The sequence below is a fragment of the Nicotiana tomentosiformis genome, chromosome 9 (assembly GCF_000390325.3).
Source record: "Nicotiana tomentosiformis chromosome 9, ASM39032v3, whole genome shotgun sequence".
Lineage (NCBI taxonomy): Eukaryota > Viridiplantae > Streptophyta > Magnoliopsida > Solanales > Solanaceae > Nicotiana > Nicotiana tomentosiformis.
This window is the reverse complement of record NC_090820.1, coordinates 113,385,191-113,400,474: the sequence shown is the minus strand read 5'-3', so window position 1 is coordinate 113,400,474 and position 15,284 is coordinate 113,385,191. Positions and strand designations below refer to the sequence as shown.

The following is a 15,284-nucleotide window of genomic DNA, read 5'->3' as shown; positions in this document are numbered from 1 at the left end:
ATTGCTACTTGTCATCACTTATCTCTAATAAATCATAATTATTGTATGCTTGTTGTTTTATAATTTTATAGTAATTGTTGCATCTTTTGAAGTAATTTCTTTTATAAGAATAGGTAAATCATAATATTAGAGGAGCGGGTTGCACGCCGCAATAGAATTGATTGAAAGTAATATATTGGAGGAGCGGGTTGCACACCACAATATAATTGATTAAAATGAATATATTGGAGGAGGGGGTTGCACGCCGCAACAGAATTGAATATGAATATATTGCGGGATCGGGTTGCACGCCGCAACGGAGACTAATTAAAATAATAATTGTTTATGACTGCCGAGTTGGCTTCAACTGTTCAAAATAGATACATGTTTTATTTCTATTATTGTTGTTATTATTGTTATTGCGTACAGGTGAATGTATGTGACCTGCCTTAGCCTCGTCACTACTTCATCGAGGTTAGGCTCAGCACTTACTGGGTACATGGGGTCGGTTGTACTCATATTACACTCTGCACTTCTTGTGCAGATATCGGAGTTGGTCCCAGCGACGTATAGTAGATTAGCTTGGATTCAGCTATTCGCAGGAGACTTGAGGTATAGCTGCATGACGTTCGCAGAAGTCCCCTTCCACTTTATCATAGTTGTGTATTTTTTTCAGACAACTTTATTTTTATTTAGACCTTTATTTGTATTATTCTAGTAGCTCATGCACTTGTGACACTAGTTCTGGGATGGTATTTAAATATCACTATTATTATGGATTATTCACTTGATTTCAGACTTTACTTCCGCATTTGTTTCTTTGTTATTAATTAATTTAATAATGGCTAATATTATTCTAATGTTGGCTTTCCTAGCAAAGTAAAATATTAGGTGCCATCACGATCCCGAAGGTGGGAATTTTGGGTCGTGACATGTTGGTATCAGAGCACTAGGTTACCTAGGTCTCACGAGTCATGAGCAAGCTTAGTAGAGTCTGAAGGATCGGTACGGAGACGTCTGTACTTATCTTCCAGAGGCTACAGTGTTTAGGAATAATTTCACCTCTTTCATTCCTTATCGTGCGGCATTGATTTATCTTGAAACATATATATCATATTCCTTAGTATCCACTCATGTATGACATTGCACACTCGGTAACAGTTGTGCGTCGATGGTTCGTGATGCCTCAGATGGACTACGGTGGAGCCAGAGATGCTCAAATATTGCCTCAACGTGTGGTTCCCACTGAAGATATGGACGTATTAAGAGATCACCCCAGTGAATCATGTGGGGGGTGCAACGAACCTTGGCATATGGTTGATTTATACGAGCTGTGAAGGTTAATATTGTGGATCATCGGATGTTGTGACTTATGACTTTGCGCCGAGTGGGGGAGTCCACTATTAATGGATGGATTGCGGGGTCATGTGTTATATCAGTTTTGGCCTAAAATGTATATATGTGGTACTGAAAGGTTCGCCAAAAATTTACACATGTTTAAGGCCTGAGATTTTGTAAAGAATAAAGTTAGAGAAACAACTTTAAATTTACAGAAGGGCTACTCAGCGTGGACGTGACAGTTTCGGATTTTGGGCTGCTTCGGAGGAAGTACAGTTGTTGACGAGATTCTGGACTATGTAGTTCGTGCAAAGATTTGCTTGTATGGAGCTCTACTTTTGTGATCGTTGTGTATAAATCGGGGTAAAGGTTACCCCAAAGAAGAATCAAAGAGTATGTTAAGAAATGGGTCAGCTCAACAGTGTTGAGTCAGTATAACAAAAGAAGAAATTGGCCTTGGGAGAAATAATTCTCCACAAGTGTCTGTGGCAAGCCTATAAAGAGGGCAGACCAGCCAATGCAACACCGCCCACTTGGCTCAGTTCTCAGAAATGCTTTTGAAAGAGTTTGTTTCCCGGACTCTCCGTAATGCGTGGCGCATAGGGTTTGAACGGTTGCATCAGGTCACCATGACGGTGTCAGAATATACCATCAGGTTCAGTAAGTTAGCCCGTCATATTCCTACTTTGCTTCCTACAGCAAGAGGGCGAGTCTACAGACTCATTAAAGGACTCAATTATGATCGTAAAATTTTGTACGACTCGGGAGCTACAGGCTGATACTTCATTTTCGCTTGTGGTAGAAATTGCCAAGATATTAGAATGTGTTCGGGGGTGAGGAAACAGGAAAATAAGGAGACCAAGACGTCTCGAGGTTTTGGGGATTCAGTGGATTCTACTGTGTGAGTATAAATCATTATGGCAGGGGCTCGGGCAGTTGACTAGCCCAGTCTGCACATCGGATTACTCGGGGTGCTCCAGTAAGTTCTTTTAATGCACCACTGACATGAATTTCCTACAGTGGTTATTCAAGTTATGTAGCACAGACTTAGTATGAGCAACCAAACCCGCAAAGGGGTTGTTATGAATGAGGTGATACTAAGCACATTATGAGAAAATTGTCCCAGACTTGAGAGAGACATATTTCATCAAAGCACTCAGGCTACGTGCCCCATTGCATTTACTACACCACCCACACAACCAGTTAGGGGTGGAGGACAGGCGGGTAGAAGGCGTCCTAGAGGTCGAGGCACAACCGTTGATATATTTGTTTTATGGTATGGCAGAGGTCGCTACATTATATGGTGTCATTACAGGTACGGCCTCGATTTAATATAAAGGAATAATTTCCCTAACTTGATTTGGCTCTGAGTATCGAGACGAGTCCTACTATTGTGCTCCACTTATGAGTGAGCTTCGTAATTCTATAATCTACTTATGTGTTTACTCCTGTTGGGAGATTCTATGGATATAACTACGCCTATCATTCTATGTTGGTCACTAATAAGAGCTGCGAGGCTAAAGGTGGCTATCTATTACTCATTTCGGTAAGTTTTGATGTAATTTTCGGATAATTAATTACAAATTGTGAATTATATACCCTACCGGTGTGGGGTTCATTATGTGTTGTGATTTTGAGTAACCGAAATTATTTAAAAGGAGAAAATGGAAATATTGTATCGGCACAATGTTCATATTACTTGTGATTCAGAACTGAGGACGAGATCCTCGCATTTTAATATAAATTGATATGTTTAAACCGGGCTACGAGCTGCGGTGGAAGTTATATAAGGACGAGATCCTTGCAAGGAAAATTCTTGTGTTTAAGTTCTCCCATGTGAAATTAAATTTGTACTATAGCAATAATAGGGAGTCATGCCTGTTAGGCTTATTTGAAAATTCTTGTATGAAATTCTCTGTGCATACTTGCCAAATTCGTGTTGTAATTATTGAGTTTTAACCTACGAGATTTTTGTGAACATGAATTTAATTTACGATTCTGTAATTGATTATAAACAACTATTAAGATCAAATTGACCCAAAAGGGTGCCCCATTTAGATGGTCAGACGAGTGTGAGTTGATCTCTCAGAAGCTCAAGATTGCTTTGACTTCGGCATCAGTGTTGGTATTACCCACAGGTTCAGGATCTTATACGGTGTATTGTGATGCATCTCGTGTTGGGCTTGGTGTAGTATTGATGAAAGATGGCAGAGTGATTTCATTTGCGTCACGGTAGTTGAAAGTTCACGAGAAGAATTATCCTGTTCATGACTTAGAATTGGCAGCCATTGTTCATGCGCTAAAGATTTGGAAGCATTACCTTAACGGTATCTCGTGTGATGTATTTACAGATCTTCGTAATGCTCAATATCTTTTCAAACAAAAAAATATCAATTTAAGGTAGAGAAGATGGTTGGAGCTATTGAAGGACTATGATATCACCATTTTGTATTACCCTAGAAAGGCTAATGTGGTGGCCGATGCTTTGAGTAGAAAGGCTGTGAGTATGTGCAGCCTTGCTTATATTCCGGTTGGTGAGAGACTGTTAGCTGTAGCCTGCAGATGTCCAGACTTTGACTAATCAGTTCGTAAGGTTAGATGTTTTAGAACACAGACGGGTTCTAGCATGCATAGTTGCTTGGTCTTCTTTATATGAGCACATCAGAGAGCGACAGTATGATGATCCTCACTTGCTTGTCCTTAATGACACGGTGTAACACGGTGGTGCCAAGTAGGTTGATGTGGGAGATGATGGAGTTATGCGTATGCAGGGTCGTATTTGTGTTCCTAATAGGAATGGGTTTCTTGAATTAATTGAAGAGGCCCACAGGTCCCGATATTCTATTCATCTGAGTGATGCCAAAAATGTATCAAAATTTTCGGCAACATTATTGGTGGAGGAGAATGAAAAAGGATATAGTTACATATGTAGCTCGGTGTCTAAATTGTCAGCAAGTTAAGTACGAGCATTAGAGATCTGGTGGTTTGCTTCAGAAGTTAGAAATTCCTGAGTGGAAGTGGGAGCGTATCACTATGGATTTTGTTGTTGGACTCGCACAGACTCAGAGAAAGTTCGACGCAGTATGGGACATTGTGGGCAGGTTGACCAAGTCAGCACATTTCATTCCAGTAGTAGTTAACTATTCTTTAGAGCGGTTAGCATAGATTTACATCCGCGAGATTATCCACTTTCACGGTGTGCCAGTGTCTATTATTTCAGATCGAGGTATTCAATTCACCTCACACTTTTGGGGGGTTGTACAACATGAGTTAGGCACGCGGGTTGAATTCAGTACAACATTTCATCCACAGACAGACGGACAGTCAGAGCGCACTATTAAAATATTGGAAAATATGCTTCGCGCTTGTGTTATAAACTTTGGAGGTTCTTGGGATCAGTTCTTTCCACTTGCGGAGTTTGCCTATAATAACAGCTATCAGTCGAGCATTCGAATGGTTCCATATGAAGCATTATATGGGAGACGGTGTCATTCGCCAGTTGGCTGGTTTGAACCGGGAGAGGCTTGGTTGTCGGGTATTGATTTGGTATAAGATGCCTTGGTAAAGGTTAAGATTATTCATGATCAACTTTGCAAAACTCAGTCTAGGCAAAAGAGTTATGTCGGCCGTAAAGTTCGTGACATTACATTCATGGCAGGAGAAAGAGTATTGCTACGGGTTTCACCTATGAATGGTGTAATGAGATTCGAAAAGAAGGTCAAGTTGAGCCCTAGATATATCAGGCCTTTTGAAATTCTTGAAATGGTGGGTGAAGTAGCCTACAGGCTTGCACTACCACCTAGTTTATCAGCAGTTTATTCGGTATTCCATGTATCCATGCTCCAGAAATATCATGGTGATCTGCCCCATATGTTAGACTTCAACTCAATTCAATTAGACAAAGATTTGACTTATGAGGAGGAGCCGGTAGCTATTCTAGATCGGCAGTTCCGTCAGTTGAGGTCTAAGAGTTATCCTTTAGTTCGGGTACAATGGAGAGGTCAGTCGATTGAGGAAACTACTTGGGAGTCCGAGTCGGACATAGGGAACAAATATCTACATCTTTTCACCAGCTCAGGTACTTCTCTAATTCCGTTCGAGGACGAACGTTTGTTTTAGAGGTAGAGATTGTGATGACCAAAAAATGTCATCTTTAATTTAAATATTCATTTTTGTGTTCTATGAAGATGTTGAGAGCTTACCTACTATGAGTTATGTATCACCTGAATAGTTGATGTTAATGGCGTTCCTTTTCTAGTTATATATTGCTTATGATGCCACTGTCAATATTATTTTCATGTTGTGATATGTTGATTGGATTATGTATGTGTTGTTAGGATTGGTTTCTGGGATTCTCTAGCAGGAGAACAGGCCCAGTTACAAAGCAAACTCTGGTGAAATTTTTGGAAATTTTGGGAGTTAGTAAAAATTCGGGAAATTGAAATGGGTGAAAGAAGAGATAAGTTATGTTATGTGTTTGTGGGCGACCTCTACTTATCATTTGAGGACTATTAATATTATGGATACCAATTGGATATGATAACAAGTGTACGAGGTATATTATAAGTGATGTGGGGTCTAAGGAGAGGCCTAAGTCTAAGTCAAGTTGGAAAATTTCATAATAGACTAAAGTTTCAAATGGGCATGCCCAAGACCAAACTTCGAACAAGCATATATACCTATATATAAGGAATTATGTGATGATATACCTATCAAATGTAATATCTTCGATTCTATTTTCTAAATCTTCAAACCGTTCGTCATTTGTATACTCCCACAAGAAGTTATGACCAAATTACCAATGGCTGGCCGAATGCGAGTCTGCGGCCAAATCAGCGATCGCAGAAGTGGTTATGCGACTGCAAAACTGGTCGCAGACCTATCCAGAGAAGCCCATTTCTTGGCATCGATTATGCGGTGCATTGTGCGACCCGCATACTCATTCTGCGTGTCCATTATGCGACCGCAGACCCGATTTCGAAGGGTTAATTTTCCTATTTTCATAACCTAGCCCCATTTTGATAAATAGGCTTTGAGGCTTATTTTGGGGCAATTATCTGATGATTTTAGAGAGAAGTGAGAGTGTTTTAGAGAGAGGAAGAAGCTCAAGTGCGTTTTTCATCAAAAAGCTTGTTCAAGCTTTGAAATCCAACAAGGAATTATCACAAGATCTTCACCCAAGAAGTAAGGTTCTAATCCTTATGATTCAATTTCGAGTTTGGATAAAGATGGGTGATTGTGAGTGTGATTCTTGCATGTGAGAGTATTAGTTATACATGCTTGTACCAATAAAGTTATGGGAAAATTGTTGAGTTCAAATGGGTAAAGATTTGATTGAAAATGGTAGAAATCTTCAAACAAAACTTTAATTGAGGATTTGAAAGGCAATCCGATGTCGGAATTTGATAATTTTTGTATGGTTGAACTACTATCGGAACGGGTATTCGGACTTTGCAAATTTTTTCGGGATTCGAGACGTGAGTCCCACTGTTGATTTTTAAAATAAATTTTGTATTTTAATCCAGAAAATTTATAATTTCATATAGAATTAGTTCCTACGTTTCGTGTTGAGCATGTTGAATTATTTGTGATTAGATTTGAAGCTTTCAGACACTAATTCGCGAGGCAAAGGTTTATTGGAATCTTGAAATTTATTTACAAAGCGAGGTAGGTGTCATGATTAATCTTGACTTTAGGGAATAGAACCCTTAAATTATTTGTTATATGAAATGCATGTGAACGATGTATAGGAGAGGTGACGAGCGTCTATACGTCGTCAAGTTAATTGTTTGCATAATTATTTGAAAAAGCATAAATCATTTTAAATCAAAAAATAATTTTTATATTAATTGTTCCTCTCAAGTTCTTTGCTCAATATCATGCCTTGAATCCATGCTATAATTGCTAAATGCTTATTTGATTTATGTGACTTAATTGTCACTTGACGTTTCACAAACTAATTATTAAAATGCCTATTACATTCTTAATTTCCACAATTAGATTCTACTTATCATCACTTATTTCTAATAAATCATACTTATTGTATGCTTGCTGTCTTATAATTCCATAATAATTGTTGTATTTATTGGAGTAATTTCTTTTATAAAAATTGGTAAATCATAATATTTGAGGAGCGGGTTGCACGCCACAACAAAATTGATTGAAAGGAATATATTGGAGGAGCGGGTTGCACGCCGCAACAGAATTGATTGAAATAAATATATTGGAGGAGAGGGTTGCACGCCGCAACAGAATTGATTGAAATGAATATATTGGAGGAGCGGGTTGCACGCCGCAACAGAATTGATTGAAAAGATATATTGGAATCGGGTTGCACGCCGCAACAGAATTGAATATTAATATATTGTGGGATGGGGTTGCAAGCCGCAACGGAAATTGATTGAAATAATAATCGGTTATGACTGCCGAGTTGTCTTCAACTGTTGAAAAGAGATACCTGTTTTATTTTTATTGTTGTTGTTACTATTGCTATTGCGTACAGGTTAATGTATGTGACCTGCCTTCACCTCGTCACTCCTTCATCGAGGTTAGGCTCGGCACTTACTAGGTACATGGAGTTGGTTGTACTCATGTTACACTCTGCACTTCTTGTGCAGATACCAGAGTTGGTCCCATCGGCGTATAGTAGATTTGCTTGGATTCAGCTATTCGCAGGAGACTTGAGGTATAGCTGCATGACATTCGCAGTTCTGAAGTCCCCTCCCACTTTATCATAGCTGTGTATTTCTTTCAGACAACTTTATTTTCATTTTGACCTTTATTTGTATTATTCTAGTAGCTCGTGCACTTGTGACACCAGTTCAGGGATTGTATTTAAATATTGCTATTATTATGGATTATTCACTTGATTTCAGACTTTACTTTCGCATTTATTTCTTTGTTATTAATTAATTAAAAAATTGTTTTAAAATGGCTAATATTATTCTAACATTGGCTTGCCTAGCAAGTGAAATGCTAGGCGCCATCACGGTCCCGAAGGTGGGAATTTTGGGTCGTGACAGCCATCTAGAACGACCTAAGGAACCAAATTCACCGACCCTCTATGACCGTTCCTCGTTTTTAGCGTTTTTACGGCCATAAAATTGAAATTCCGCATGACTACTAGATTTTCGTGTGCTATAGGTCACGCCATCCACATGGGCCCGGGTCCCCAGACCCAGATTGCCTAATATTTTTTAGGGATATCAAAAATGACCTAAGGAACCATAGTCACCGCCCCGCTATGACCGTTCCTCGGTTTTTGGCATTTTGTATCCATAAAACTGGAATTCCGTCTGATTCCCAGAGCTTTCCGCATGGGCCCAGGTCCCCCAAACCCGAATCGCCTAAAAAGGAACCTGGATCTGCATACGAAAAATATGTGCAGGAAAGGGCGTGAGTACACCACAGCTGTAGCCAATAAGTGTCAAGCCTAACCTCGATAGAGTAGTGAGGAGGTCAGGTCAAGACCCTACTGTATATAATAAACAAGCAGGAGAGTATAACAATATAATAAGAGACTGGAATTTAAAAAAAGGAGAATATACCAAAGTAGCAATGCAGAACACATGGATAAATAGCAGGGGATCTCCCGAGATACCGTCTCGTAGTCCCAAAATAAAAGTGCAAGGAGATCTCCCGAGGTACCGCCTCACAGTCTCAAAAGTAAATATGCAGGGAGAACTCCCGAGGAACCGCCTAGTAGTCTCAAAAGTAAATATGCAGGGGGGATCTCCAGGGATACCGTCCCGTAGTCCCAAAGTAAATACGCAGCTCAAACAAGTGAATATAACAGTTATAGCAAGAAACCTATAATTTAGACTAAGTACAAGTCAAGAAAGAAGCGAAATTTATTAAACATGCTGCAAGGAGTTTAAATAGGCAATTAGGACACGTAGACATGCTATTCTTGGCTAACAGGATAACTACACATGCTAGTATACTCAGATAAGATGAAAACATGCTATTACTCGGTAAAAATAAGGTTTTTCCACAAAATAGCCTGTATACGCACTCGTCACCTAGCGTACACGGCGCTCACATATCATAACAACACCAAATCCTAAGGGAATTTCCCCCACACAAGGTTAGGCAAGCCACTTACCTCGAACCAAGCTCAATCAATCGGTAACAATGCCTTTTCCACGAATATCTGGCTCTGAATGGCCCAAATCTAACCAAAATCAATTATATACCATAAATACAACTTTAAGAAATTAATCTAATTAATGAAATCAAAGGTAAAGCAAGAAATTAGAAAATTATCCCAAAAAGTCTCCCCGGGCCCACGTCTCGGAATGGGTAAAAGTCACAAAATATGAACACCCATTCACTCATGAGTTCACTCATACCAAAATTACTCAAATCCGATACCAAAATCTCGATCAAAATCTCAAAATTCGGCCTAAGAACTTCTCTCAACTCTTCCCCACATTTTCAGCCCCAAATCTGAAATTAAATGGTGAAGACAACTATAGATTAATGGAATACAACCAAAAATGAGTTAGGAATCATTACCCCAAAGCTTCCTCTGAAAATCCCTCAAACAATTGCCAATTCCCGAGATCTCAAGTCCAAAAATGAAGAATGAAATCAAACCCTCGCACTTAACCCTTTTTCTGCCAGAGGTCTCGCTTCTGCGAGCCTTCAACCGCATCTGCGGTACCGCACCTGCGGAAATACCATCACAGGTGTGAAAATCACTTAAGGGGAACTGGGTCCGCATCTGCGAACAAGGGTCGCATCTGCGGGCCCGTACCTGCGCTCCTCTTCTGCTTCTGCGGATCTATCGCCGCACCTGCGACTCCAACTTGACAGGTCCAAAACCGCTTCTGTGGCTCCATGGACACTTCTGCGGCCCAAAGTGTGCAGGTGCGATTACACCAGGTACAGTAGCTTCAACAATTGCATAAGTCCCAAACTGAACCCGTTAAGCATTCGAAACACACCTGAGACCCCCGAAACCTCAACCAAATATACCAACTAGTACTAAAATACCATACGGACTTAGTCGAGCCCTCAAACCATATCAAACAATGCTAAAATCACTTATCATCATCCAATTCAAACTTAAAGATCTTGAAACTTTCAAATTCGACAACCGATGCCGAAACCAACCAAATCACGTCCGATTGACCCCAAATTTTGCATACATTTCATTTCAACCCTATGGACTTACTCCAACTTCCGAAATTGGGATCCGACTCCGATATAAAAAATTTCACTACCGGTCAAAATCTCCAAAACTTCGACTTTTGCCATTTCAAGCCTAAATGAGCTACAGACCTCCAAAACACAATCTGGACACGTTCCTAAGTCTAGAATCACCTAACGGAGCTAACAGAACCGACTGATCTCTATTCTGGAGTCCTCTTCACACAGTTCCGATTACGGTCCAAATCCTAAGGCTTAAACTTCCGTTTAGAGACTAAGTTTCACAAAATACTCCAAAAACCAAAACGAAACCTTCTGACAAGTCATAATAGCAGAAATAGATACAAGAAAAATAGTTAATAGGGGATCGAGGCTATAACTCTCAAGATGACCGGCCAGGTCATCACAACCCGGATAGCCTAAGATTTTTCTGGGCCATAAAAACGACCTAAGGAACCATAGTCATCTCCGCGTCATGATTGTTCCTTATTTTTTGGCATTTTACGGTCATAAAACTGAAATCCTGTGCGATTACAAGATTCACATGCATTCCACATGGGCCCGGGCCGCCGGACCCGGATTGCCTAAAAGTATTTTGTGCCATAAAAAATATCCTAAGAAAATATAGTCACCGCCTTGCCATGACCGTTCCTCATTATTTGGCGTTTCACGGCCGTAAAAGTAGAATTCCGCCCGATTTTAGATTATCTTATGCTATAGACTACGCCTCCTGCATGGGCCCGGGTCACCTAAATATTTTTCGGGCTATCAAAAATGACCTAAGGATACATAGTCACCACCTCGCCATGACCGTTAATCGTTATTTGGCATTGTACGGTCATATAAGTAGAATTTCATCCGATTACTAAATTTTCGTCTGCTATAGCCCATGACTTCCATTTGGACTCGGGCCCCCGGACGCAAACGCGGTGGCGATGGCGGTGGAAGAGGTGAGTGATGGTCATTGGTGGTTGGTAGTGGTTGGTGGCAGTGTACGACATGTCATTTTTATCCCCGCTGTAACCCAACCGACATGTTTCCGCTTATCACTTCCTAATTATTGGATAATATACCTTCATAATTCCATAGGAAAGGATTTGGCGGTGGTGATGGGATGGTGGACATGGTTGTGGAAGAGGAGGTGACCAAAGTGGTGGCCGTGACGGCAGTTATGACGGGGGTTGATGTGGGTGCCATGCACCATTGCAACTATGCTTTTCAACTTATACCAATAAAATGCGAAATAATAATTAAGATTAGATGGTGCTTTCATTAAGGTTTGAACCCTTGTCGTTAAGGTACAACAATACCCAAAATGTTAAAGCTTAAGCAATGAGCCAAATTACAACTTAATATAATTTATGCACTTTTTAATATAGATATTAATCACAAATGATATTTGCTTCATTTTTTTAAATTGAAACTCTTACATTGAAATTGATATACATATCCACAATACCGTAAATATTTCAACTTGGAACTCATTTTCTTCATAATATTTCTATAAGAGTGAACTAAAATGTTGCACCCATTTTGGTGGAAATACAAATTGAATGGGCTGTTTTTCTCAAAATTGCTTTGGCTGTCTGGCTAGATCTCGAAAATATACCTGAAAACAAAAATAAATCACGCCAATCCGACAATCGAGCGCAAAATTATTATCGTTTAATGTTTGAATTATTCACAATTAATTTTCTACGCCTGTGCTATCTAGTTTTGTATAAAATTGCAGTGTTACTATATCAATTTCGACCAACATCAATAATATAAAAAAATATTATGATACTTCAACCTCGTGTTGACCTCTGATTATGTATCATATTATTGTATTGTTTGATGATTATATATGATTTACTGTACACATTGTAAATAGTTGAGTTGGGATGCAAAATCTATATAATCCTTGTTGGTAATCTGTGTTTGAAATCAGAAAATCAGAGGAAAAGGAAACACTAGTTCAATAAATAAATCATAAAAGAATTTCAATAAATAATTTATTTTTCAGTGATGAATGAGGGGAGAAGTTTTTAGAAAAGAGGGGAGAAGTTTTCAAATTTTTCATCACTGAAAAATGAGGCTAAGCCCCTAAATTTATAGACAATGAAAAGGGTGAGATGAAGAGGTGCAATTCAAAAGGTGACTTTTCCATTTCCCATTCACGAAACCTAACAATCCCCCACATGAATGGGGAATGGCAATATGTTTAAAAAATATGCAAAAATATTGTGTGATTCGCAAGTAAGGATTAATCGCATCTGGATAAGTAGGTTTTCCTTTGAACTTTCCGTAGTGAACATATGTCGGATATACTCGGTCAATCGGTAGATTAGCTATCTTTAAACCGTCGAGTTTTGGTGTATACCTAGACAACCATAAGTCACACAATCAACCCTTAACCATCTTTGGTTCTCACTGTTTTGTTCGAATCAGCCATGAACACCGCCCGTTTCATAAGTGCATAGAGAATTGGCCTTACAAAACTCTCCTTGAAGCGACTAACACTTCACACTTACGTAGGTGATTCTTAAATATTTTATCCCGTAGATACACTATTTGATATACCCCGTATCAAACGTAGAAACCATTAAAAGCCTTAATGTGTTATCCTTGGTACTGAACATTGTCTCATCATGAGAATGGACCCAAAAGAAATTTTATTTGATAATGTTGAACCGTCATTAATGACTTTGTTTGAGCTCCTTGAACCTAGATCTTGGGATCTCCAGTCTTCTAGGTAGAGTTACAGCCACAATGACTTGTCCTCGGCCATAGTCTCATTCTCCTCGATGATCTTTCAACTACCTCTCTAATTAGGCCTTTTGTAAATGGATCTGAAATATTATCGCTTAACGTCACATAGTCAATAATGATAATTCCCCTAGAGAGTAATTGCCTATCATTTGATGATAACGATGAGGTGCTGTTAATCTTTTTCTTTTTCTTGTTGGTGACTGGGTATTCATTAGCTCTATGCCCTGTCTTTCCACATGACCAACATTTATCACCGTGTTCCCTTTTGGAACGCATTTTGAACCTTCTCTTTTTAGGGATTCCTTCCTTCTTTTCTTTACACTTATGGTGTCTTTTGGATTTTTCAGAAGATTTTTTATGTTGTTTTGCTCTTTTAGATGGGGCAGCAATTGTTTTAAAATCAAAGTCTTGGCAGAAACTACCTAACTCTGTTTTGGATTGAAGTTTGTCATTTTTGATAAGACTTTTAAGTTTTAGGTCTGTACATAAGTCAAGACCTATTACATTAATAAAACTGATTAAATATTTATATGTAAGGTTATTGTCACTACCCAAATACCTAACCTGTCGTGATGACGCCTATCGTGGAACTAGGCAAGCCGACTCATTCCAACAAATTCAATAAGGATAAGCAGCAGAAAGATAATCATAGCCTCAATTAAGGGTGAACAATTACAAAAGAGATAATTATAACTTCAAACAAAGATAAGCAGTTAGGAAATGATAATATGGCAATAGAAGAGATAACAATTTCAGTTAAGGCACGGATGAATCAAATAAGCAACAAGAGTGGATCATGAAGCAATTAATTATAACTAAAGCAGGTAGAGGTGAAACTAGTAATTAAGAGACATATTCATAACATAAAAAAATAAACTAGTAGAAAAAAATAAAAATAAAAACTGATTAATACTCAAGAAGAGGAGATTGAGAAAGAGCAAAAATCAACAAACTCTCTATAGTATGAACTTGTAATTGAAAAGAAATGCCTTGCATGCGTCAATGAATAGCCACTCTAGAAATTAAATATGGAGATATGTATATATAGATATCTGATGCACAATGAGTAAGTGATAATTCAAATAAATTATACAGAAAGAATGTGCCTTCATTTACCAATACAAATTGTTAACGAAGCGTAAGTACAAGGCCTAAACAAGGAGAACAAGATCACAATCACAAACAACTTGACATATAACTAATGTCTAGCCAAAAACCCCTGTCACCACAAAGCGAATTTTTTTTTTATTTCCTCCCTCTAAGAGCTCTGCACCTTGCTCTTGGTGTGACTCGAACTTAGAACTTATTGGTTGGAAGTGGAGGGTGCTCATCACCAGAGCAACCCACTACAAACTCACGTCTAGCAATGCATCATGATCACAAACTCATCAAAATTCAGTAAACCATCGCCATTAATATCATATCTCGCAATCATTCCTCTGCACTCGTCAATAGTTCTCGACTCCCCTAATCTATCGAGCATTCTCTGTAAACTCTCCGGAGTAATGCATCCACATCCCTCCATTTCATACATCCGAAATGCCTCCTTCAACTCGCGCGCCTTCTCTTCTTCGGTCCCATCTTCTACTAATCTGACAAAATCATCGAAATCCAATAAGCCATCATCGTCCGAGTCATGGGCTGCAACCGCAGCCTTTGCTTCGTCATATGACATATCTTTGCCAATCAAATGTACACATTGTTGCAACTCTGATGCTGATATTTTCCCATCTCCGTTTTCATCTAGGCGGTCAAGTAGTCGCCTGTACTGCTGCTGGTATACTTCCATCCTTAATTATAATCAAACGAGAGAATGACTAAAAGAAATAGAGAAAAGTGTTTTTGTTGATCCGGAAACTTGAGCACAAGAAAAAATTAATGTACCCTGGAGCCAAAGAATCCAACGAGGGAATTCAATAAAATGCACAAATGACTCACTCAAAGTTAAACCTATGACCTAAAACAAAATTTTAATCACCTTTGCGTTTGCCGCTACGCTAGAAGGATCACCATGTGTAAAGGGATCAACACGAAAAAGGTATTTTTACTATATTTGCGCAATA

The 15,284-nt window shown here is 38.9% G+C and overlaps 1 protein-coding gene across 1 annotated transcript; it reads right to left on the bottom strand.

Moving 5' to 3' along the window:
• Positions 1-14,581: 14,581 nt before the first annotated feature.
• On the bottom strand, positions 14,582-15,010 carry LOC104101396 (putative calcium-binding protein CML19). Its single transcript, XM_033657433.2, has one exon. The coding sequence runs from the start codon at positions 15,008-15,010 to the stop codon at positions 14,582-14,584; it is 429 nt and encodes a 142-aa protein (XP_033513324.1).
• Positions 15,011-15,284: the final 274 nt, after the last annotated feature.